Source organism: Cibotium barometz, chromosome 11 (genome assembly GCF_041138505.1).
Source record: "Cibotium barometz isolate CiBa-2024 chromosome 11, ASM4113850v1, whole genome shotgun sequence".
NCBI lineage: Eukaryota > Viridiplantae > Streptophyta > Polypodiopsida > Cyatheales > Cibotiaceae > Cibotium > Cibotium barometz.
In genome coordinates, this window is record NC_141056.1 from 59,144,394 (window position 1) to 59,169,931 (window position 25,538).

At 44.0% G+C, this 25,538-nt stretch overlaps 1 protein-coding gene across 7 annotated transcripts in view; it reads left to right on the forward strand.

Annotated features, from left to right (window-relative positions):
• Nucleotides 1–2,900: 2,900 nt before the first annotated feature.
• DET1 (light-mediated development protein 1 / deetiolated1 (DET1)) overlaps nt 2,901–25,538 on the forward strand; it is a 39,043-nt gene continuing 16,405 nt past the window's right edge. For all 7 annotated transcript variants that reach the window (XR_015267010.1, XM_086805549.1, XM_086805550.1 and 4 more), the window contains exons 1-8: nt 2,901–3,728; nt 19,610–20,037; nt 20,224–20,452; nt 22,819–24,027; nt 24,188–24,253; nt 24,349–24,405; nt 25,012–25,098; nt 25,246–25,425. Coding sequence is in view for 6 of the 7 variants with exons in the window: in XM_086805549.1 (XP_086661675.1) it covers nt 3,654–3,728; nt 19,610–20,037; nt 20,224–20,452; nt 22,819–24,027; nt 24,188–24,253; nt 24,349–24,405; nt 25,012–25,098; nt 25,246–25,425 (2,331 nt within the window). In the remaining variant the exon portion in view is untranslated. The remainder of the gene's footprint in view (nt 3,729–19,609; nt 20,038–20,223; nt 20,453–22,818; nt 24,028–24,187; nt 24,254–24,348; nt 24,406–25,011; nt 25,099–25,245; nt 25,426–25,538) is intronic.

Genomic DNA, 25,538 nt, shown 5'->3' on the forward strand with positions numbered 1-25,538 from the left:
GAAAATATGCCAAACTATTATCCATGCACATGATTTTGGAGTTGTGTGTCCATAAGTAAAGCAGGATGTATGAGGGTGCATGAAGAATGTGCAGGGGATTGTCTTCATCAAATTGTCTCCAAGGCAAACAAGCTAACATGTGTATATCCAAGGTATACATCTGCAAATGTGACTTGGAACATCTGTGGATGTATCAAGTATGAACAAGATTCTTACACAAGTCTCATAAGAATGTGTATGGTACAATGTTCCAAGTAGGTGGATACATCAAGTATGAACACGATTCTTACACAAGTCTCATAAGAATGTGTATGGTACAATGTTCCAAGTAGGTGGATACATCAAGTAGGTGGATACAATGTTCCAAGTAGGTGGATACATCAAGTATGAACACGATTCTTGAGCAATTAATGCACTGATGATATGACTTAGACATGTGGCATACAATTAAGAGCCATGGGATATAAGTACATTTTCCTACTAAACCACCTTCATGGCTATTTTGGTTTGTAATTGCATGTTAAAAATGGACATGCTCCATTATGGTGAATGAATTATTGTGATTGATGGTTGTTTACAAATCTATGCATAATGAAATTATTATTAGTTTATTAATTGATGGTTAGGCATGTAGGTTTGCAAATCTATACACCTAGAAGTTTCTTCTCATGTTCTCTTAATATTTTGGATTTCGTTTGCTAGCCTAATTAGTTCTCATGTTCTCTTAATATTTTGGATTTTGCTGGCCTAATTACTTTTCCTAAGCTTTCTATATTGAAGATATGAATGTAAGAAATGAGCAAAATACTTAAGATTGATATCTTAATTTATGCCATTAGAACGATAGAATGTGCTTATTGAAGTAAGAAAGCATGAAAAATTCAAGGAGAGTGACATACATAATGCACTTTGAATTTCCTTAGCATATTGCTACTAGTATAATCTCCGTTTGATGTCCCACTTCCATGCTCCTAGTATGCAAACGAAAATTAAAAACAAACAATGGGTCTACACTTCCAAACAAAATTAAATTCCATCAAATCCAAGATTCAATAAAAAAGGTTGTGCATCTTGGCAACAACCACCAAAGATGTCCAACATCTAACCTTACAAAAGAGAAAAAGTGTGTTTGAGAAAACTTACCATTTAGCTACTTTGTGAGCAACCTCCATGTTGGCAAAAAGCTAATCGTCGATTGTAGTCCTTGATGTTGTCACTCCACCAAGGCCCAAATTCAATAGGTGAACGGAATAGATGGAATAGAGCTATACAAGCCCTCACTCAACCCCTATCACAAAATGTCTTACAAGTTATAGGCTATGTACAATACATTATACTGGTGACTTTTATTACATAAGCTTTATAGGCTCGTCATCTCATTGATACATCTTCATGAAGCACATTGTGTGGGAACAATATATGGGCTCATTCTGCACATTAGAAGAAGTCATGTTACCGAAGTAATTAATGCCTACCCAAGCAAACATCTCCATTATATTTCTTACCATTGCCCCGACACAAAGCAATGTGCTTACTAATACTAAAAAAGGTCCTTTGCCAAGTGTTCACAAACTAATGTACCTACTAATACTTAAAAAGGCCCTTTGCCAAGCGGCCACGAACCATTTGGCCTCAATACACCCACTCAAACATGGCTTCCCCTCATAACTAGGGCCTTAACAACACGAACTAGCCAAAATGCTTAGGGTTTTCTTCTAACACAAGGATCCGATTAAGTGTCAAATTTTCAAGAAGTAGACATGTTATACACTGTCACACATTAATTTAGGAGGCGCGAAGAAGTGGACAACCCTATATCATAATTTGGCACCTTAAAGAGTAGCTTATAGTGCATTGATACTCATATATACTAAGTGTGAAGATATACTAGGCAACAAGACTTCTTCAGTGACACAAACCAATTTGAGATGCATGATAATGTAAGGTATAATTCATAAAATTCCATTAAATGTGAAGGATCAAACCAACAAAGCATGCCGTCTCTCATCTCCGCATGACACATTTGTGTCAAAGTTGTAGCAAAAGGTTTTACATGGGAATGCATTAACCATAAGAAATTGAGTAAGGAGAATGTAAAACAGTCTCTCCTTAAGGGAAGGAAACTTGCCTTGGATATAAAGTAATATATTTTTTTCTAATCAATTGAGAATTTATAAATGTCTCAGTGATAGATGTAAATGCTATATAGTAAACTACACATGCATACATTCTCTTATAGACACACTTTAATAGCAAATACATTCGCAAAAGGGTGTGGTGTCATTGTGTTGTGAACTTACACAAACATTAAATGCCAATCAAGACACATCAATACTAAATCTAAAATTTTGAAAAACAAAAATTATAGAATACCATTATACCACCCTTCCTTTTGCTTGTCTATTGACTTCTTGTGAACAATATCTATACTTACACAAACATTAATGCTAATGAAAACATTTCTTTACACCAAATCTAAACTATCGAATGCTATTAAAAATTAAAACTTCAAATTATAAAATATTCTTAAACAAAAAGAATTCCTACACTGTCAGATCCCTCGACTATTGACCACAAGAGCTTTGATTGTCCCTAAAAAAACACTCCTCACATCGTGGTGCTATAGGTAGTACCAAAATAAATGATGACAAAAAAACAAATAAGATCAACGACAAAGATTATAGTTGTTTTTATTTTTATTTTTATTTTTGCTTATCTTATTGAGTTTAAGGTGGTGAGAGCATGCTGATGTTTGGGCAGCAGGGGCTCAATCTGTGCTCAAGTGAGAAAGGGGCCTCAAGAAATACCTACACACAACATTTGGGTGGCCCTTGTTCTTACACACCGCTTGCACTTTTCTAAAATATATTATATATATATATATATATAAATATATATTTGCGGCACTCGTATATACTATTTATTATATTCCCCCGATGCGGTAATTAGAAAATTCATGTGGTGCTCCTCCTGTCACGAGGGAATGAACAAGAAATGCACACATACACTCACACACCTCTACTTATGTCGTGAAGGACCTGTCGTCAACGCTTTCTGGCTATGGTGCCCTCTGCACAGTATGCGTCATCCATCTCTGGAACACAGGAAGATTAATGGTCATGGTGGTTTTTGACGTCTGAAGAAAGCTCGAACATTGGTCTCTTACAGCTTTGACCTCCTTGGCTGTACATGAACATCAAACACAGGTCTTTTGCAGTTTCTTACAGAGATTTGAGCGACCTAGCATAGCAGAAGCAGCTTTTTTCCTCCTAATTTGCTGAGAGCAGGACGCGTCACGGAGGAACCAGAGATTGCGCTTTCCGCAGGAACCCAAGCATTTCTCCAGGTGAATTCGTCTGATTCGGACAGGGTAAAGGTGCGAATTTTTTTGAGAAGCAGAGAGATCTCTGGCTTCTAGGGATTCCGGTTGTCCATGAGGATTTTTTGCAACAGTATGTGTGATTATGTGAGGCTCAATAGATGAGAAGACGTGGGCTTGATCGAGGCTGGCATGGTGTGCTGCGAAGGGGTGCTGTCAGGCACCCTCTTCAAACCTCCAGCATCTCGTGCTCCCCTATCACTATTATCATCATCAGGCTCTGCGAAAACTAGGGTTAGCTCGGCCCCCCTTGAGGCGGAGGCAGAAGGCACGGATGTGGAGGAAGAGCGAGAACATTCTGCACCGGCTTTCCCACCGTCAGATCTCCACTGCTGCCCCCAACACTCATGTATGTGTGCTTTTCAATCCATTCTGCCAGTTCTCACATCTCTTGAAAAAGGAAAAGTCTATGCACGTGCACGAGCATGTGCACACGCGTGTATGGCCATTGCATGTATGTGTGTGAGTAATTGTTCTATTAAGACATCCAGAGAGTTGAAAGTCCAAGGCAAACCACAAGAAATTTCCGAGTAGTTGGAATCTCTTTCTCTTGATCTCGAAACCACTCATGCCAGTAAGTTTTTGTATGAGCATAAAGCTACTCGCTTCTTGGTTGTTACCATTGCCAATAGCCATATTTACATACATTTATTGGGTTTTTACTGTCTACGGCATTGAATATATCGTTGGATTTTGCTCGAAGAAATGTGTCTTGAGAGGCCATATGTTCACATAGAGTTATTTTGTGATCCTAAGGTCCAAGAAAATGCTTAACACATTATTACATGAGGAGGTCAACTATCTTAGGTAGCTAGCAACTTGCTGGTTATAATCTCAAAATAGGAAGGCAGACATTTGTTTTTATGGCACTGATGGGATGCTAGAATGGAGTTAAATGGTTGGAGGACTTCTTAGTAGACTAGCAAAAGATTATTTCTTAAGTTTGAGAAGCACCCAAAACTTTTCTTTGTGCATTTTATTCTTTTTCTGCTTAAGTGTCAAGTGAAATTACCTTTTTGCAAATGTCTTTGCTACATCGTCAGCAAAATCTGTAGTTTATTCATACACCATTTCCCTGATAGTTTCATTTGCTCCAACTCGCCTTGCTCTCTTCATTTAGATAGGAAGGCCATTTTTATGCTACATTGGCAATGATTTTCCGTGCCGTTCTCAGTTTTTCTGATGTTGAGATTATTACTCATTGACTGCTAAAATGAGACGGAGTCAAGATTCAACATCATATTCACTTATGGGCCACATGCGTTCAGTTGTTATCTTTGATAAGGTAGCATACTTTTTTCATAAGGTGCATACAATTGGGGTTTGCCTGGGACAACAGGCCCAAGATTCTGTTCCAATTTATAGGGGGGAAATGGGAAATAGAAGTTTAGAGCCATTAGAAGGGAAAGGGTCGGAGCAGCCCTCAACCGGAGAAACATCAGCCTTTGAACAGACTTGGAGCGCAATTGAGACTGACCTGAAATTAGGGAATTCCCCTCTTTCCTTGATGTGTTGGCTGCCCTGGCTGAAGAGTGCAGCTCCTGCTGGTAGGTGACCAGTATTCTGATGATGCACTGCGTTTTCAGCGCACCCTGGGGCTGAATTCGCATATGCCTCTCCTGCTCCCTGCTCCTTGCATATTTGCTTCTACTGCTTGCCTGACGGCTGAAGTATTATTGTGGGCTGTTGGCGAATGCAGAATGATTTGATGGGCAGCATGAACACCATTATATAGTGTCTCTACTGCTGGTCGGACAGTCTCTAAAGGCCGACTTGAGCTTTTTGGGCAAATATCAAATAATTGCCTTTACCCCCTTTTTAATGGACGCCCTTTGGATGTCCAGCCTTTATCCCTTTTTGTTTGGATATTCGGGCATCCATTGGGTGCCCATGGGCTGTCCTGACCATGCCCATGATCCCATAAATCATACATGATCATCCTTTTACCTTGTTAGTTATTTTGGACAGATAAGGCTTTCACACAGGTAGACACTGGATTTCCTAAATAATTTGATGTAACATGCATTGTGGAAGCGTGTTCATGATTAACGCTAAGCAAAGAGGATTAACGTTAATCCTATGTTTAGCAAAGACACATAAGAGAAGGAGAGAGAGACCTAATCTATTGTATATTGCCAAAACATGCTGTATATACAATGATCTTGCTGATTCATAGCTTCATGATGCATATCAAAGATCCTTGGAGCCCTCTACTTGCAATCGGACAAGAGAAGCTCTTGCTGATCCACCATTGTGTCCTTGTTGCCTTGGAGACTCTGGCAAATGGATCCTCTTGATATTTGAATGTTGATTCTAATGAATGCCTAATGGTCCTATTTATAGGGAAAAGGTATGAATTCGTAATCAAGTCGGTTTTGCCTTTTTTTCCCACAAAACATTGCCCAAAAAGTCATATTTTGTGTCCAAACTATGCCCAAAAACATTGGGCTATGTCTTGGGCACTTCCGGGAGCCTATAGGGCTGTGAAATCCACTCTAAATGTGCCCATATATTTGCGAATGAGAATATACATGTCTATGAGCATCGCGATTAACCACATGACATCCCCTCGTGTTAAGCTTGAAGCATTGGGGTAATCCATGCACCTTTGCTTCAATTCCGTTCTGTTCCAATTGAAGACTGCACTTCATATCCATTAGCTCAATCCCCAACCTTTCTGACTTGGTCTTCAAGTTCTCTGGCTTGGTCTCGTAATCTTCTGAATTACATGTTGTCTCTTCTCCCTCCTCATAGGTGTCATGTGCATGTTTTCCCATGGACATAACCTAAAGCTAGTCCAGAAGGGGTAGCCAGAAAAAGATGTAAGAAAAACAAAATTTAGGAGTATGCTGAAGTTTTGGCCAGTGTTGGACGTGGAGCAGGACATGGAAGGCATTGAAGGACTGTCGACTGCACCCAGGGACTGTCGGCTGCACACAAGGACAGTCGGCTGCAAGCGCATCAAAGATTTATGAGATCTAGTCCAGTCGGTGCTGGTCGGCAAGCACTCCAATGGTCCAAGAGGCCTATAAATAGGCGCATGTGCTCATTGATGGACTCATTCACTCCACTAAGGAGTGGGTCTAGTATTAGGAAGATTTTGGGTGTTTACACCTTTTCAGGAAGGTAGCCCATGGCTGTAGATTTAGAGTACCTTTTTGTACCATATGAATATACTGAATTTCTAGCTATCTCTCTCTCTCTCTACTCTCCCTTCTGTCTGCGTTTTTGCATCAGCATGTTCTAAGTGGTGTTTAGGGCTGAAAGAAGACTCTTAGAGCTTCCGCATGTTACCAGTTTGGAGAGATTTTCTGGAAGCTCCTCTGAAACTGTCGGGACGACCTCATCCTCCTCCAAATAGGATTTGGAGAGATCCACCTGCTTGATCTGTGGTTCTGGTTCTGGTTTCGGCTCTGGCACGTGCATCCTGGGTAATGGCTCCTCCTCGGAAACACCTCTTTTTGTGATCACGTCTCTGTTAGAAGTCATTTCCTGTCTTTATGTAGACACTAGGGCCTTTGTCGTGGGTGTGCCCGCCCTTGTAGGTGTTGTTCTCATTTTTCCTCACTCCTTGTATTTTTTCCCTATTTTTTTCCATTTTTCTGTGGCTTGGGTGGCAGCCCTGAGGTGGCAGGATGTCTTTATCTTGGCCGACTGTATGTAATATGCGGAAGCTTCGGAGAAGGATCGGTACTTCAAAACTCAGAAATCAGCACTCTTTTCGCGACGGAATTAACGCACAAACTGAAAGACGATGTGCAGAAAATAGAGAGAGAAGGGGGAGATGGAGAGGACACAGTATTGAGTCCCAATTACCCTCTGTAGGGCCCCCACCACGGATGGTGTATTTGCTTTATTAGAATGATGTAAAATCTGAAAACAAATACAAAGTACTAGACCTTTTCTTGGCTGGAAAACCTGCCCTTGACCTTCAGTCCTTCACCCCTTTGCTTTAGCAAGTTCTTGGCTGTCCTGGCCCTTGTTTGCTTGGAGCACTTGGTGAATTATGAGATGGGATCATTGAGTTCTTGGCTGGGCTTTTATACCCCTTTCAGCATCCAGTCGGCCAGCTAATAACATCCCCACGACTAGGTTCTTTTAATAAAGTGCTTTCACACTAATAATAACTGCTGTCCAGCCTGCGCATGCTTTCACACTGCTGTCCAGCCTGCGCTTAAGCTTGTGTGGGACAGTACCATGCTGCGCATGGGTGTGGGACTGCCCCTACACCTGGCCTGACCTGCTGGTTAGGGTTTCTGACCCTGTCGGCTGCCTGTCCAGCAGCAGTACAGCTGGCCGACAGCCCCTCCAGCCCATGCCTTGGCTGGTGGGCAAAGCTTGGGCCCTCCTGGCCCCTTGGGGGTGGTTCTACACCTCCCCCATGCCCATTCTACAAGTGCAAGTGCAAATCCTCGCACTGTACAGAGGCCTGGCATCCAGTTGCAAACCAGATACTCAGAACATCTGACATCATTCCAGAGGGAGACTCATAGCGCGGACTGGCACTGCTTCATGTGCAGGACAGTGCTCACCTGACCTTGGACTCATGTGCAGGACAATGCACACCTGACCTCGGACGACTGAGATGGATCCCTGGCTGACTTGGGCTCACATGGGACCAGTTCACCATCCCAGGTCCTGCACCTTCTGTACAGAAATGTCTACGTGGCATCCAAGTGCGGGATGCACGTGACACTGTACTTGCAGTATCCGACTTCAGTTCTGGTGCTGGCCGACTGTTCATTTCTGGTCGATTGGGTATTTTTATACTGGTTGTGGAGATGTAGGTCCTGTCGGTTGTCCTACAGCAGGCCAACTGCTGCTTGGGGGGGGCCATATAAAATGGCCCCACAGCCCCTTGCCACATTGTATCATTATTCAGGATCTTCTTTGTGTATATAGAGCAGAGTTACACGCCTCTATCTCTCTCCTTCTCTTGTGTTGTTTTTCTGCACTGTGTTTGCTCGTGTTCCCAGATTTGGTTATCATCTCCGTTGTGTATTCTAACATGGTATCAGAGCCCTAGGCTCTTGATAGTTCTTGGGATTTGTGTGAGCAAGAGGGGGACTATTGTGTTGCTTATAGGTGGACTGTTTGGGACTGTTCGGGAAGAGGAGAAGCAAGAGGACGGCGGGCTGATTTGCTGGACAGCCACTTGCAGGTGTAAGTTCTTCTTTGTTCCCACCCACCCACCCTTTTTCAGATTACATCCCTGCAATGGCAGATTTGTTAGAGATGGCTGAGAGGCATGTGAAGAACCCTACACTCCCCACGTTCCCTGTGAACCGTCAGTTGGATGGGAACAACTACGGCATATGGAAGGTTATGATGGAATCTGTTCTGGAATCTTACGACCTTGCTGATTTCATCGTTGTTGGGGTTCCACGGTCGGAAGTAGAGGAGGGGGAGTTACCATCGACCCTTGAGGACCGGGAGGCACAGACACAGTTGTGGGATCGTGTCAACGCCAGGGTCCGTTCATTTATCTTTCTCAACTGCACACCGCAGGTAATCAATCATGTAAAGCATATGACGCTGGCCAGAGGTATATGGCAGCATTTGGCTTCTCTTTACAACAGGGTATCGCCCATGAAGAGGATTTCCTTGGAAGTACAAATGCGGGTTATGAGCCCTGCAAAGTCGTCGACGATGCGGGAGCATATTAACAAGCTGCAGGCTCTTCAGCAGGAAGTTCTCCAGGCTGGGAAGGAGATATCGTCAAAGGACATGGCCATAACGTTGCTGTCGCATTTGCCCTTTCAGTACTCAGCATTTTACTCATCTTTGATTACCAGTGGCATGCTCAGCACCATTACTTGGGAGGAGCTTGTGCCCATGGTCTTGGACCAGGAGGAAAGATTCTTGAACCCTCCTCAGGGTGGAGGTTCGGAGGCCTTAACTGGCCAACGGTCAAAAGGCTGTAACACGGGCAAAGGGAAGGCTTCATCGGAGAAGTCTTCTGAGAAGAAGTCCGACGTTGACCGCGAGAAACTAAAGGCAGAGAGGACATGTAATGATTGTGGCGAGAAAGGCCACTATTGGAGGCAGTGTCCCAAGCGGAAGACCGAGAAGGGTGAAGATTCCTCAGCAGCAATCATGAAGACTTCGGCTTTTGTGCACTTGGAGGTGGACACCGATGTTTCATTTTCTTCAGGCAGGGAGGAGGTTGGAGGACTCTCCGCTATGGATACTCGGGAGTGGATTCTAGATAGTGGTGCTTCCAGGGACATGCCGACTGTTCATTTCTGGCCGACTAGGTATTTTTATACTGGTTGTGGAGATGTAGGTCCTGTCGGCTGTCCTACAGCAGGTCGACTGCTGCCTGGGGGCCATATAAAATGGCCCCACAGCCCCTTGCCACATTGTATCATTATTCGGGATCTTCTTTGTGTATATAGAGCAGAGTTACACGCCTCTATCTCTCTCCTTCTCTTGTGCTGTTTTTCTGCACTGTGTTTGCTCTTGTGTTCCCAGATTTGGTCATCATCTCGGTTGCGTATTCTGACAGTCTCCCGCGAACTCGTCTTAGAAGCTCTCTTTTTGTTGCGTCAACGCTATCAGTCTTGGACTGCTTCACAACCGGAGGTGATTCCTCCTTGGCCTTTGTTGATGCTACCATGGACTGTGTCCATGTTTCCTTGAGATGTGCCCAACCTCGCTTTGGGCTTGACGCCTCTTCTTGAAGCTTTACTTGATGTGCTTCTTTCTCGCGTTGCCGACGCCTCTTCTATGAATTGTTACCTATCGTCGGCCATGATTTATTCGTACTGAGCTTGGTGTTCGTGTTCCCTTTTATATTGTTCTTCATCTTCTCGTCTCCAAAACGACTCTGCATAGTCTCATAGTCATGCCATAACTCTTCTTTCCAAGCATCATTGCTCTCCATCGAGGTGAGGTTTTGGTGGAGGGAATAGCAAAAAGGACTCTTTTCCTACCTAGGTTAGACCTAGGCTAAGTCTTGTGCATATTCTACCCTACATGCAACCTATGCTACAGGCAAAAATGGGTTGAAACCCTAAAAACGGAAACCCTAATTTGGTTTTTCCACTTTCCACATTGAATCTAGGATTGAAAACGTTGTTGCTAGGGTTGAACTCATGCAAAATATGAAAACCCTAATTTTGGTGTGCGAACCCTAAAATGCAAACCCTGATTTTAGAAACCCTAATTTTCAGCATGCATAGGTGTCATGTGCAAGACATGTGCAGGCTAATTCCTAGGACTAATCCTTGAAGGGCAATAGATAAAGAACAAGATTAGAACCAGTTTTTGCAGCTAGTGCGGCTTGTGTGGGCAGGGAATACTTTGTGCACGACTCAGGTGGCTGTCGGCCATCAAAGCTTCTGTCGGCTGTAGCAAAAGAGAATATTTTGTGAAACCGATCCCGTCAAGTGGGAAGGACTCCGTTGGACACCCACACGCTTAATAGCACAACTTTAAAACCACAAATTTGAAATGGACAACTTTAAAACAACTTGAATTTAAATGAACAGAAATGGAAAGATGGACACCAGCACTGGGGCCGGAACGGGCCGACCCCCCCCTCAATATATGATATATTTATTGGGAGTATTTAATGAATACAATGCTCCATGGGTTCTGAGAACCAGATAATGTCCATGTACATATGAAAACAGTACCAAACAAGTAGGCTCGGATTTCGATGAAGAAAACTCGAAGCAGAACGACCACTAGTGTGGTCCAATCACTACGGTCCTGTGCTTTCACTGGACTCCGCGGAGAGCACCTCACTGGTGTTCCGAGACCACGCACAAACAGGCGCTCTCGTACTAACGCCTGGCTCTCCCGATCTCAGCACCTTTGGACCGAGGTTCGCCAACACAGCTTGGACAACCCGGCACCGAACGGGTGTGGCCGTAGAGGGATGAATCCCTTATCAGATTTAAACATTAAATGCTTTACTCAAATCTGAAAATCACTTACTTGTAGTTGGTTGATAAAAGACCAAAACTTGCGGAATGATGAAGCCACTCAGGTGATGCGAAGTCTTCCTTGTAGAACACCCGTGGAGATGATGTACCGCCACAAAGGACACAGCCGCCTGCTCTTGCCTGATTGGAGAAGGAGTGCACAGTCACTATGTACCACCACTTTCAAAGTAGACAAACCAAGAGATAGCTGTAGACAGCCGCCTGCTGGAGCACAGCCTGATAGTGATGGATACACAGCCGCCTGGGGGAAAGCAATTCAGAGGTAATACGTGGCCTTCATGTGATGGCAGCCAACTCTGTATAGGCAAAACATGTAATGAGCGCCTGGCTGTACAGAAACGCAGCCAGCATCCAGAGGTTCAGTCGCCTGTAGAGGGGCAGGCGCAGCAGTAGGGAGGAGATGGAAGACAGCCGCCTGCAGATGGAAGACAGCCGCCTGTAGCAGAAGGTTCAGTCGCCTGTAGAGGGGCAGGCGCAGCTGGCAGAGCAGAGGGTGTTGCCCGTTGGAGGTAGTTGCAACCAGCTTGTAGGGAAGGCAGGCGCAGCAGGCTGAGTAGTGGGTGCTGCCGTCTTTGTGCAGGGCAGGCAGCCGCCTATTGGATGAGCAGCCGTACAGCAGCAAGCGTAGCAAACTCCAGCCGCCAGGAAGCTTACGAAGGGTGATGAAGCAACGCCAGGAGGAAAACGATGGCTCCACGCTTGAAGAAGGGAGTCTCTTTTAATAAATTAAGGTGGAGTTAACTATTGATAATACCCACGCATGCATGTGGGGGATTAGTGGGGGTTGGTGACCATGCCCACCCCCACACTCACTTAAAAGTGAGGCTCCCCACCTTGGCCCCTAAGTGGGTGCCCAAAGGGGGTGCCCACTTTTAAATGAGTGTGAACCCCTAACCTTATAAAACAAAGGGGTTAGAATTAAATAACATTTAACAACATGTACCATATACTTACCACCTGTTCACATGCACTGAAACTCGTCAGAATACAGAGCAGACTTCACGACTCACTGGCAGGCGTCCCCGCTCAGTAAGTAACACGTCAGGCAGGCAAACACACAAATACATGTCATGCGAAAACAGTTTCAAACATGCAAAATATGTGTGCATGTGCAGATAGTAACATGGACATATCTCCCGTTCATGGAACATGTACAAAATATCTGTCGGCACTAAACTGGCACGACATAAAAACATAAAAACCTGGTCTTCCTATGGAGTGACAGTCCCATAGGTAAGACACAGTTCCAGGCACGAGTTTCCCTATGGTGTGACAGTCCCATAGGTAAAACACGGCACGAATACTGGCTCTTCCATGGCGTGACAGTCCCATGGATCGAGCACAGTCCAGGTCATACACGGGTGGCACTGATCTGGCTCCCGTCCATACGACACCATCCTGCTAACACACGGGTGGCACCAGTCTGGCTCCCGTCCATGTCAGCAAAATACTGGCCTCTTCACATGAGACACCGGCCTGGCCTCAAGTGAACGAGACGCAAAAACTAGGAATGGACCAAATGGTCGGCCAATTGGTGACATCCCCCCGGGCTTCTAAAGAGTTGACCTCAACTTAAAATCCTCAAGATATGCCTGCAACAATTGCGGATAATCTGCAAAATAATCCTCATTTACCCATTTGGCATCAATAGGCAAATAATTTTTAAACTTCACTCCTTGTGAAAAACAATCTGTTCTGGCTGGAGGATCTCCTCAAGCTCTTCAATTTCTGGCGGATCTTCTGTGACAGGCTCATCAGGATCTGGCCCCACATATTTCCGAAATAGACTCACATGAAAAGCATTGTGAATCTTCCAATGACTAGGTAAAGCAATCCTGTAGGACACTTCATTGATCTTGTGAATCACCTTGAAGGGTCCATAATAGCGAGGAGAAAGCTTAGGATATGATCCTTCTCGTCCTGGCCTCTTCCGAAGCCTAGCCTTCTCAAATTTCAGCAATACCCAATCACCTTCTTTGACTTCCATGTCCCTTCTATGCTTGTCAGCAGCCTTTTTATGCTTATCCTGAGATCTTGCAATGGCTGTCCGCACCTGACCAAAGGCAACATCCAAGTCACGAACATATTCATCAGCTGCAAAAATCTCATCCTTTGTACGAAGGATGGGTGGCAAGACCACTCTGCCATAAATAGTCTCAAACGGAGCCTTTCCTGTGGAAGCATGGATTGTATTGTTGTAGGCAAACTCAACAAGTCTAAGAGGCATCATGTTCACCATGAAAGACATCAAATTTGACAGATTTATCACCTGCTTTGAACTCCTTGAGCTTCCTGGCATGAGGCTCATGGTCCTTTCTTTTTATTTTCCCCTTATCCAACGGGGTAGCCCTATCTGCATGGGCTCCATGGGCCGTCATAGAAGCTTCATGGGGCACGGTGGCATGTGCTCCACGAACTCGAAGCTCAGATGCATGTGACTTACCTGCATATGGCATAGTCTCTCCATGAGACAACTCAGAAGGCAAAATTTTTCTGGAAGCAAACCTGTCACCATGAGATACATATCTTGCATGCATGTGACTTTGATGCCCTCCATGAGCACTGGCATACAAATATCTGTCAGGCTTAGTGCCTTGTGGAGAGGATGCATGACGAGAGGTGACAGTCACCTCTTCCTTTTGCATAAAAGATTTTAGCCTCTGGGATGAGGGATCTCCATGCTTCAAACGAGGTGGATTTCTGAATTTTAGCTCTCCGTCATCCCCCTCTTTGATATCACCTTTGCGAAGGAGATAGGCAAGTGCCAACTCCCTTGGTTTCTTGCCCACTTCACGAGCCATTGATTCAAAGGTTACATCAACCATAGCATCAGCCTTCCTGGCTTCAATAGCACTTTGCAGATGGGGATCTTCATGCAAAAACTTTAATTCTTGCTCTTGAGCCTGCAAAAGTTTTCTCATATGTTCCATTTCAGCTCTCATAGCATCAGGGTCTTGTTCAAGCATAACTGTCTTTCCTGGAGACAGTTGACCCTTGGATTCACTATCAATAACCCTTTCAAGGGGCTTGTGTCTACCTCGCAGGGCATCAGACCCACGAGAAGCACTAGATGGACCCCTCGAATTTGGTACTTCCAAAGGGTTGCCTTGGCTGTCCATTGTGTTCAAAGTTTGCTAAGAGCGGGATGTCCAGTACACAGGTTCGTTTCCCCACTAGGAAGAGGGAAACAACCGTGCTCTGATACCAATGAAACCGATCCCGTCAAGTGGGAAGGACTCCGTTGGACACCCACACGCTTAATAGCACAACTTTAAAACCACAAATTTGAAATGGACAACTTTAAAACAACTTGAATTTAAATGAACAGAAATGGAAAGATGGACACCAGCACTGGGGCCGGAACGGGCCGACCCCCCCCTCAATATATGATATATTTATTGGGAGTATTTAATGAATACAATGCTCCATGGGTTCTGAGAACCAGATAATGTCCATGTACATATGAAAACAGTACCAAACAAGTAGGCTCGGATTTCGATGAAGAAAACTCGAAGCAGAACGACCACTAGTGTGGTCCAATCACTACGGTCCTGTGCTTTCACTGGACTCCGCGGAGAGCACCTCACTTTGATAAAAGACCAAAACTTGCGGAATGATGAAGCCACTCAGGTGATGCGAAGTCTTCCTTGTAGAACACCCGTGGAGATGATGTACCGCCACAAAGGACACAGCCGCCTGCTCTTGCCTGATTGGAGAAGGAGTGCACAGTCACTATGTACCACCACTTTCAAAGTAGACAAACCAAGAGATAGCTGTAGACAGCCGCCTGCTGGAGCACAGCCTGACAGTGATGGATTCACAGCCGCCTGGGGGAAAGCAATTCAGAGGTAATACGTGGCCTTCATGTGATGGCAGCCAACTCTGTATAGGCAAAACATGTAATGAGCGCCTGGCTGTACAGAAACGCAGCCAGCATCCAGAGGTTCAGTCGCCTGTAGAGGGGCAGGCGCAGCAGTAGGGAGGAGATGGAAGACAGCCGCCTGCAGATGGAAGACAGCCGCCTGTAGCAGAAGGTTCAGTCGCCTGTAGAGGGGCAGGCGCAGCTGGCAGAGCAGAGGGTGTTGCCCGTTGGAGGTAGTTGCAACCAGCTTGTAGGGAAGGCAGGCGCAGCAGGCTGAGTAGTGGGTGCTGCCGTCTTTGTGCAGGGCAGGCAGCCGCCTATTGGATGAGCAGCCGTACAGCAGCAAGCGTAGCAAACTCCAGCCGCCAGGAAGCTTACGAAGGGTGATGAAGCAACGCCAGGAGGAAAACGATGGCTCCACGCTTGAAGAAGGGAGTCTCTTTTAATAAATTAAGGTGGAGTTAACTATTGATAATACCCACGCATGCATGTGGGGGATTAGTGGGGGTTGGTGACCATGCCCACCCCCACACTCACTTAAAAGTGAGGCTCCCCACCTTGGCCCCTAAGTGGGTGCCCAAAGGGGGTGCCCACTTTTAAATGAGTGTGAACCCCTAACCTTATAAAACAAAGGGGTTAGAATTAAATAACATTTAACAACATGTACCATATACTTACCACCTGTTCACATGCACTGAAACTCGTCAGAATACAGAGCAGACTTTACGACTCACTGGCAGGCGTCCCCGCTCAGTAAGTAACACGTCAGGCAGGCAAACACACAAATACATGTCATGCGAAAACAGTTTCAAACATGCAAAATATGTGTGCATGTGCAGATAGTAACATGGACATATCTCCCGTTCATGGAACATGTACAAAATATCTGTCGGCACTAAACTGGCACGACATAAAAACATAAAAACCTGGTCTTCCTATGGAGTGACAGTCCCATAGGTAAGACACAGTTCCAGGCACGAGTTTCCCTATGGTGTGACAGTCCCATAGGTAAAACACGGCACGAATACTGGCTCTTCCATGGCGTGACAGTCCCATGGATCGAGCACAGTCCAGGTCATACACGGGTGGCACTGATCTGGCTCCCGTCCATACGACACCATCCTGCTAACACACGGGTGGCACCAGTCTGGCTCCCGTCCATGTCAGCAAAATACTGGCCTCTTCACATGAGACACCGGCCTGGCCTCAAGTGAACGAGACGCAAAAACTAGGAATGGACCAAATGGTCGGCCAATTGGTGACATTTTGTCAAGGACTTGGCCGACAGTAGGTCAAGGCATCATTGCTCATTGTTGACATTCACACACTTCTCTAAGGAGTAGGGTCCTTATACTAGATGTAGACTAGGTGTTTACCACCTTTTGATGGCAGCCAAGGGCTGGCCAAGACATGTACACCCTTTTTGTACTATATGAATATGCCAAAACTCAGCTCTCTCTCTCTCTCTGTCTCTCTTCTCTCGATCTCTCTTACTTGCGTTTTGCATGAGGTTGTTCCGGGATGGTGTTTAGGGATGAAAGAAGACTCCCAGAGCTTCTGCATGTGACATTGGTATCAGAGCTTTTGGTTGGTTCTGAGATATTGTTGCTGTCCTTGTCCCACATCCTTATTGCATCATGCATGGATGAAACCATCGCCCGTGTCTTGATCTTTTGGTGGTGTGGGGACCAGGCAACATTGTTTTAATATCAGGTTTAGCAAGGCTAAACGCTGATTCAGTCCCAAATGAAGGTGCACAGTCCAAGGAAAGGAACACAAGACATGGAAAAAGTTCCTAGGAGGTTGGTTGGTGGTGTTCCACGAGACCCAAGGGGAATGGCAATCCTGTGAGTCGGGTGCCACTTGGGGCACACCAAGAAAGGCTTTCAGGCAGTGGTTCCAAAGGAGGATGATCCTCCAAGGGGTGGAGTGAGAGTGCCAGACTCAATACTCAAGAAAAGAAGACCAGAGAGTGTTTAGGGACAGGGCATGAAGGGATTGGGGACAGGATGGAACAGATGCATAGATCTTCATCAGATTCGGAGTTGGACTTAGAGACCATGCAGGGTTTTCAGTGAAAAGGTTGCGAGGAAGGGAAGGATGACAGGTTGGGATTCCAGGAATAGACAATATGATGATGACAGTCATCCAAGAATAGAATTTGGAATCCCATCATCAAGTTTAGCAGAGGGGGATGTCATGTGCAAGACATGTGTAGGCTGATTCCTAGGACTAAAGATTAATCCTTGAAGGGCAACAGATAAAGAACAAGATTAGAATGAGATTTTGGAGCTGGTGCTGCTTGTGTGGGCCGGGATTACCTTGTGGAGGACTCAAGTGGCTGTCAGCCAGCAAACAAGTGAAGATGCTTCTGTCGTCTGCAGCAAAAAGAGAATATTTTGTCCAGGACACCTGGCCGACAGCAAGTCGGCCAGTCCATAGGGGATTTCCAAGGCCTATATAAGGAGTAGGGTCCTTAGACTAGATGTAGACTAGGTGTTTACCACCTTTTGATGGTAGCCAAGGGCTGCCTAAGACATGTACACCCTTTTTGTACTATATGAATATACTGAAACTCATCTGTCTCTCTCCTTTCCATCTCTCTTTGCGTTTTGCATCAAGTTGTTCCAGGATGGTGTTTAGGGTTGAAAGAAAACTCCTAGAGCTTTCGTATGTGACAATAGGTTCTATCTAGGCTCATGCAAGGCTGGCCTAAGCTCTAATACCAATGTAACATGTGTTGCAAAAGCATGTTCATGATTAACGCTAAGCAAAGAAGATTAACACTAATCATATGTTTAGTAGACACAAGACACAGAAGCGAATAGCTCCATAGGTTATACGATGATGATAGTCATACTTTGTATCATATGGCTTGGATTTGACATTCCACACTCATAGCTCTAGTCTTTGTTTTCTTTTGTACCATGATGATTATACATGGACACTATTGTATCACTTTTGGTCTCATAGACCCACTAGGTCTTTGGAAGACGTTTAATATAACTTTCTTACTTTCTCTCCTCTATTCTCTCCCATTTTGGCAAGGATAACACATCAGCTTCTCAATTGTATTCACAAGTCAAAAGTTCCCCAAACCTTCCACGTGTTACACAACGTAGGTTTTAGAACTTTAGAAGTGTTCAACCAAAAGCGAGATTGTGAATCAATAATGTGAATAGGGTTATTGTAAGTGATAGTCTCACCATGAAGACAATGAAACGACTGCTACCACTCTGACTCCTTTTGTATCATCTTCAAGTATTGAATTGTGTTATATATTCAGAAGGTTGGAATGGTTTTGTTGTGATCTTTGTTAGCTCAATTTTTGAACTAGTGCTTTATCAATGGAACTACTAAGGTGAACTAGGTCTCCAAAGTATTTGTCACTTATATTTTTACGTGGGTGAGCTCCTTAAGGTGGGAACACTGCTTTTCCAAGTTTAGCTACTACCCATTTGTGTCAGACACCCTCTGCATGGTCAAGGATTTGTGTAATCACCCCTGGACCTTTTGAGTGGATTTTGGTGGGAAAATTGGTTTGTTTGGATACCAATGTTTGAAGAAGATAAGGAAACGCTGTCTTTAAGTGAGAGAAGATTTCTGGTTGCTTCCTGTGCATGGATTATCATTGGGTTGAGTTATTCACCATGTCTTTTGGTAAGGCAAAAAGAGGAAGAATGCTGATGGTTTTACGTTGGGAGTTCCAGTATAAAGATGAACAGCATGTATGAGCTGATGCCGAAGTCTCTTTTAGGATTCTATTATTGTGTGTGACCAAGGAGGTAACATAAAACCTGTGTATTTTGCCCCAGATGGACTGGATGATCTTCTTGATGGACTTTTCATTGTGAAGTTAACGAATTGCCCTAGGATGAAATATCATGAGTAAAGATACTGGTGAGGCCATTATGAAATAAGAAAGATGCTAGCGAGGCCCTTATATGTTCATGTTTTTACCTTGGGACTTATTGATACTCTAAAATCACCCCAATATTTTGAATGTCATGTAAAGGATATCCATTGGGAAGTTGATGGTGGCCTTTTCATGACATCTTGGTCACATTAACTTGTCAGAGGAGCATGAAAAGGCTTTTGATGATTGACTTCAATCTGTGAAGACAAGGGAAGATTTACACTGGGCTGTTCAAATGTGAACTTCAGAGACACGAGCCTGATTTCAGGTTGGGGTGGGACTTGTGCTAGTTGTTGTTGTATTCAAGTAGATGGCAGTTTCTTTCAGTAGCAGAGAGATTCTCCTTTGGTTGACTATCATCTATTTACTGATTTAATCGAAGCTTAATTGTTTTGATTGTGCCTTGAAGCTTTGTGAAATGGTATTGCACAATGAGAAAAAGAGTGATATTGCGTGTTTTTCTTGCTCCAAACCTCATTCGTTACTGCTTTCTACTGCAGATTCACAGAGCTAGATTGCTGTATGAGAACATTGTTCCAAACCATACAGTGTATGATGTGGAGTGCCCAGATTATCATTTCCGAAAGTTTTCAAATGATGGGCAGTATCTGATCTGCTTTAGTCGAAATTGTCAAAATTTGGTTGTGTATCGGCACAATTGGTTGACCTACTGCTGCAAAGGGAACTCTGATACACAGGAAGAATTTCCTTCGAAGGGGAAAAAGTTCGAAAGCTATTTCTCCCAGCTGTATTCTTTAAATCTTGCTTCTGGAAATGAGCTTATTTGCAAAGATTTTTTCCTGGCAACAGACTGCAACTGCTATGGTATATTTGCCACTGCTACAGCTCCAGATTCTGATGCTCCTGCAAGGCCTGGAGCTGTTCCTGGAGTCCCTTCGATTGAGAAGATCACATTGTATCTTGTTAGGTGGTGCCCGTAAATCCATCTGGTGTTCTCCCTCTTTCTATATTGTTGTGATATTTTAGCCACTTGATAGGGAAAAGCCAGTGTTTGTTAGAGTGCTTGCTTTACTGATGAGCTATAGAAGATAAGTTTTTGCACCCTCTTTTTGCATGCTTTTCTGTGTACTCAAAGAAGGTTGTATTGTTTCAGATTAGCAGATGGAACTATCGTGGATGAAAGGAAATTTCATGATGACTTTATCCACCTGGCCCACAATGTTGGCATTTTCATGTATGACGATTTCCTTTCTATTCTATCAGTGCGCTATCAGGCCATTCATATACTGCAAGTGAGGAAGGCAGGGATGTTTGTAGATGTTCAGACTATTGGACCTTTTTGCAGAGAAGACGATGAACTCATTCTCAACTCCCATGCACAAGTAGGTTTGCATGTTGTTATTGTCACGATTATTTCTGCCATTCGTTGACACACGTCACCAAGTAGAAATTAGAGAAGAGTGTGGACACAGCAAGAATCCAATATGTACTTCCTCCATGCACATGGAGATGGATGGGTTTGGTACTTTTTGCTTTTGTTATTGATTGTTTGACATGGTGCTCTAAGGTTTTTGGTTGTATAGGTAATGGCCTGGCTGTTTTTAATTGTTACCTTTCACTGTGAGGTATTGACAGTAATTGTGCAGCTACCTATTTGGTTAGTGGAATGTCATGTTGTATTACACATGGATCATCTGCTTAGTGATTTTAATGTTGTGTTATACTACACAGGGAAAACTTTCTTTTATCTAGCTTGGGTTTGTCAAGCCATAAAATTGAGCTGAAACGCTGCTACTTGTAGGACTTTCTGGGAGCAATGCAGAAGGTGTGAGTGCATTCCTCGTGAAAACACCTGCCTAAATCGCAGAGGGCTTGTGCTGCTTATGATGCACGCAGGCAGTTCGTAACAGGGCGATATGGGCCACCTTTCTGTTTGCATAGTAGTTCCAATCCAAATCGTAGCATTTGTGAATGGAAAAAGTTAGTGCAATTATCTACAAACAAGTGGTAACCTAAAAAGAGATGGCTAAAGTAGTGCCAGGTTTGTAGAACCAATAGTGTGGATGACACAATAAAAGTAAGATCAGAGTTGGTCACTGCCCCAGCATTATATGTGAATTGTTGTATGGAACAAGAGGTACCTCCAAGGTGGAGCCATGCATTTTCTGATCATGTTCATTCGCCATAAGAGACTTTGGATTGAGGATAGGTTGTGGTGTGGCTCAAATACTATGTCATTTCAATCCAAATTCTATCATTTGTGAACAGAAAAAGTTAGTGACTGTCAACAAACAAGCAGTAACCGAAAAAGAGATGGCTAAAATAGTGCCAGGTTTGTAGAACCAACAGTGTGGACACAAAAAAATTAAGATTGGAGTTGTGCAGTGCCCCACCGTTAGGTGTGAATTGTTGTATGGAGCAAGAGGTACCTCCTAGGTGGAGCCAAGTATCTTCTGGTCATGTTCATTTGCCATAAGAGCATTTGTGGATTGAGGATAGGTTGTGGAGTGGCTCAAATACTAGCTGCCTGTCATTGCTTGGTAATCTGTGGGCACCTTGTCCTATGCCTGGGACATCTGATGTCAATCACAAGGGCCACAGCGTGGATCCTGATTTTGATTGGTGCCAATGTCGCAACATCCTCAGATTAGTTCTGGCAGTTCATGTTTGTTAATTTGTAGACATGATTGCTTCAGGAGATGTTGGATGGTCTTTCCTTGGATAGTGTTAGACCAACCAGATGCCTGACCTTTAGACCATGACAGATTGGGTTCAATATAGTGTAAAAAATTAAAGGAACAAACAGATTTGAATTATTTGAAATTCTTGTCGGAAGGGCTGAGAGGTTTCAGATTGCTAGGATCTAAATTATTAAATCATCATCATTTTATCCTTGCATAGCTGCTGGTTTATATTCCCGATTTTTGCTAGATGTGCATATAGAGAGTCGTTATCTTTCATGTATAGATCTTAGGTTGACCCTTTAGCTGGAATAACCTTGTACTACCAGAAAATCAAATGAACTTGGCAAAGCTTTGAAAGGTCTGTGTGGATTGTTGGCTCCTGCAGAATGTTTATGTGCTGTTTTCAGAGGGAGAAAACTTTTGCTGATATTGCCTGTGCATCTCTGACACCTAGGGGCTTAACTTCTTAACTTAGCCATTTGTCATGCATGGGGTTTCTTATTCGAGAGTGTCCATGATTCCACGGTGACCTTGATTGGTTATAGCTGAACGGAGCTGAGGTTTCTAAGATGAAGGTTAATTGGAAAAAGCATGAATGGTTCTAAGGATGGCCTGGTTCTTACCCCTGATAGGATTGACTCTATAATCTGGAATCTGCTGTAAGAATGTGGCAGTTTGAAGGGTTGAGGCCAGCTACCTTGACAAGGCTGCTGTTAGGAGAGTCTTTCAACAGAGAGGTTTAGTGTAACATGGGACACTTCGAGGTAGAGTTATGTATTTTACTTCATTGTTTTGGATGAGCTTACAGCAATAAGTTGTAGTTTGGATGTTGCGTCAATATTAGATTTTGATCCCACATGACTACCAGTAAACAATAAGTTTAGATTCTTAGTCAGCGTGACAGACAGTAACTTGATAGCTGTGCATATATGTTTTTGTTCAAGTTGTTTCCGTTTGGACAAATTTACCATAGTGGTTGTCTGGAACGTGCAGCAGACAGTAGAGAGAACAAATTAGTTACTTGAAGTAACTGGATGCTGGTAACTGAGGTGTGATTTTTACAGGAGGAGTCTTTGTTTCAAAATCAGCAGATTAATTCTCGTAAAATCAAAGGTCTTTCATCTGAGAAAGCTGTATCATTTGGGTCTTTCGATGTGGACTCCAATGCTCTCTCTTTAAAATCAGATTTTCAAGATCACCCAGGCAGAGGGCAGCAGTCCAGCCGTTTTGTTATTGGAGGTCTATCAAGTCATGTTCATCATCGTGGGAGTGGCATTGGTAGTGGAGAAGGGTTAATAAGGACATCCAGAAATTCACATGAGCCTTATCATGGACATACCATGGGTTTTATGGATGCACGGCAACTGTATCAAACTAGTGCACCTTACAGGATGTTTTCTGACAGTGCTCGTGCATCTTTTAACAGTTTTCCTTTAGACACTGGTGGGATCGACATGGCTGGCTCATCTGGAACCTATGCAAGAATGTACAGCCATTTTCATAGTGATAGAGGACAATGGTCACAAGCTCCCTCAGCCAGTGATGTGGGTGTCCACACCCAGCTAGGGCCCACAGTTTCATATGGTATATCCTACAGCAGCACGAGTACTGAAAGCCAAACCAAAAGAAACGGAAGCCAGTCACTTTACCATAATAGCTCCAGTGACACTGTAAGTAATAGCCGGTTCAGGGATGTATCAGGGGCTAGTATAACTTATGGAGATCCCGGAGGGGCTGTCCATCGTACATCTGAAGGACCTGTGGAGTATGTAGTTAGCAGCAGGGTGTTTGATGGGGAAGGATCTCGCTTGCAGTCACGTCATGTTGAAGGATCTGCTTCTAGGACTGTATTACCCACTAGAACAAGGGATATCTATGCTGGGGTTACTGGAGGGCCTGCGGATGCTCTTGATGGGCTTCTGACCTCCTTCATTAATGACACTGGCAGTGGTCATGCAAGATCAAGGGTGTCACAAGGTTCTTCAAGCAGAAGTATTGGTAGTGGTGAGGTTCATACGGAAGGTCCTGTTACTGATCAAATTATGAACTCAGCAAGGGCTCATGATGAAACTGCAAGGTCAGGTTTGACAGGTTCAAATCACCGATTTCCTTCACCAGCAAGGCCGAGTCAGGAGACCTCAACTGTTCAAGCTAACTTACCTAATGAGATAGGTGTCAACATGGAAAGAGATCAGATGCTGGGTGGCATGAAGCAGCGGTTGCTATCTTACATTTTCCGGAGTATTGAGAGTCAAGATGCTGATCCTGTTGCTGTGAGTCTGAAACCTTCCATGTCTTCCTTTTTGCCCTCTTGATATTTTCTTGTTGTAAAGGATCTTGTCAGCATCTCAAAAATCACTATCACCATTATCATTGTCATTGCATGTATTGCCACCCTTTTTAGCGTAGTAATGCAAGCTTTTTGATGCACAGAAAGCACAGCGTCTTAAACGGTTTTACTACCACTTCCAACATTATGTGGATCTGGTGATGTGGAAGGTGATGAATTTTGGCATTGGTGTTTAAATTTTTTCCTCAATAACTTCAAAATTGAGATTTTTGATGGACTCACTTGTCTCCTGTTCTATTAACAGGTGCAGTTTTTGGACAGGTATCACCTGCTTATCAAGTTTGGCAGTGTGGATGGTGTGGTAGGTGGACCTTATAAAGACTAGTGCTTTTATTGCCTTTGATAGTGCTAACAATATTGGCTATGGTTAGTGAATAAGCGACTTGAAATGTATATATGTGATTGTTACTGGTTGTTCTTAATGGGATTTCAAAGCCGGTTTTTGTTTTTTTTTTCCCCGGGAAATAGATCCTTCTATTAGTTAAATGATAAAACTAGCCAACAGGCTGAAATACATGCTCAGAGCCTCCAAAAGAGGAAAAATACTAGTCCCCGCGCAAAGGAGGGGACCGGGGGTGGCACACAGACTGGTGAGCTGCGCAGGGGGCAAGGAAGGGCTAGCAGCGCTGAAGAAGGGGTGGAGGTGGAACAAGGGCAGGGGTGGGGAGGCGAAGAAGGGAGGGGGCAATGGTGAAGCAAAAGGAAGGGGGAGGCAAGGACAGAGACAGGCGCAGGCGGGCAACGGGGGGAGCTCCAGCTCGAGCTCTGAAAATAGCTTTCTCCTATCTCCTTATGTGCCAATTTCAAAGCCAGTTATTAGAATCATTTGAGGCTCATCACTTTGCCAAGGAGCACATAATGCTTAACTGAGGCATGCACATTTGTTTTCTTTTGTGTTATACTCCAGGTCTCACACAATACAGATACATCTCATCAGACTGCTTTCTTTGTTGTCTACAACTTTGAATCAACGGAGATACTTGGCTTTTTCCAGGTGAGCTTGTTTTTGAAATAATCAGTATAGCTCTTGTGATTTGGTGTGGCATTGAATAGATTGCCATGAAATCATTGCATGGTGGCTGGAAAGGCTCAATTGATCCAACAGCAAGAAGCTTAATGGACTCTTAACTTTTTGATGCAGAACTCATCTGAGGAGCTTTTACAGCTGTTTGAGCACTATTATGATCATTTTCGAGTTGCACCCTCTTATCCCTCGTACATGCAGTTTATCTCTTCGTATTCTAACAACAAATCTGCAAGAGAGCAATTCAGGAAGCAGAAGGCTGCTTGTAATAACACCAAGCCAAGTGGCTATGCCCAGGTATGTAGCCAAGTCCAGGTTTTCAGTTGGGCAGTCATTATTTTACAGCTTCATGATGGACCTCTGTGCAATCAAAATGCCACGTATACTCAATTCTCATGACATTCTGAATT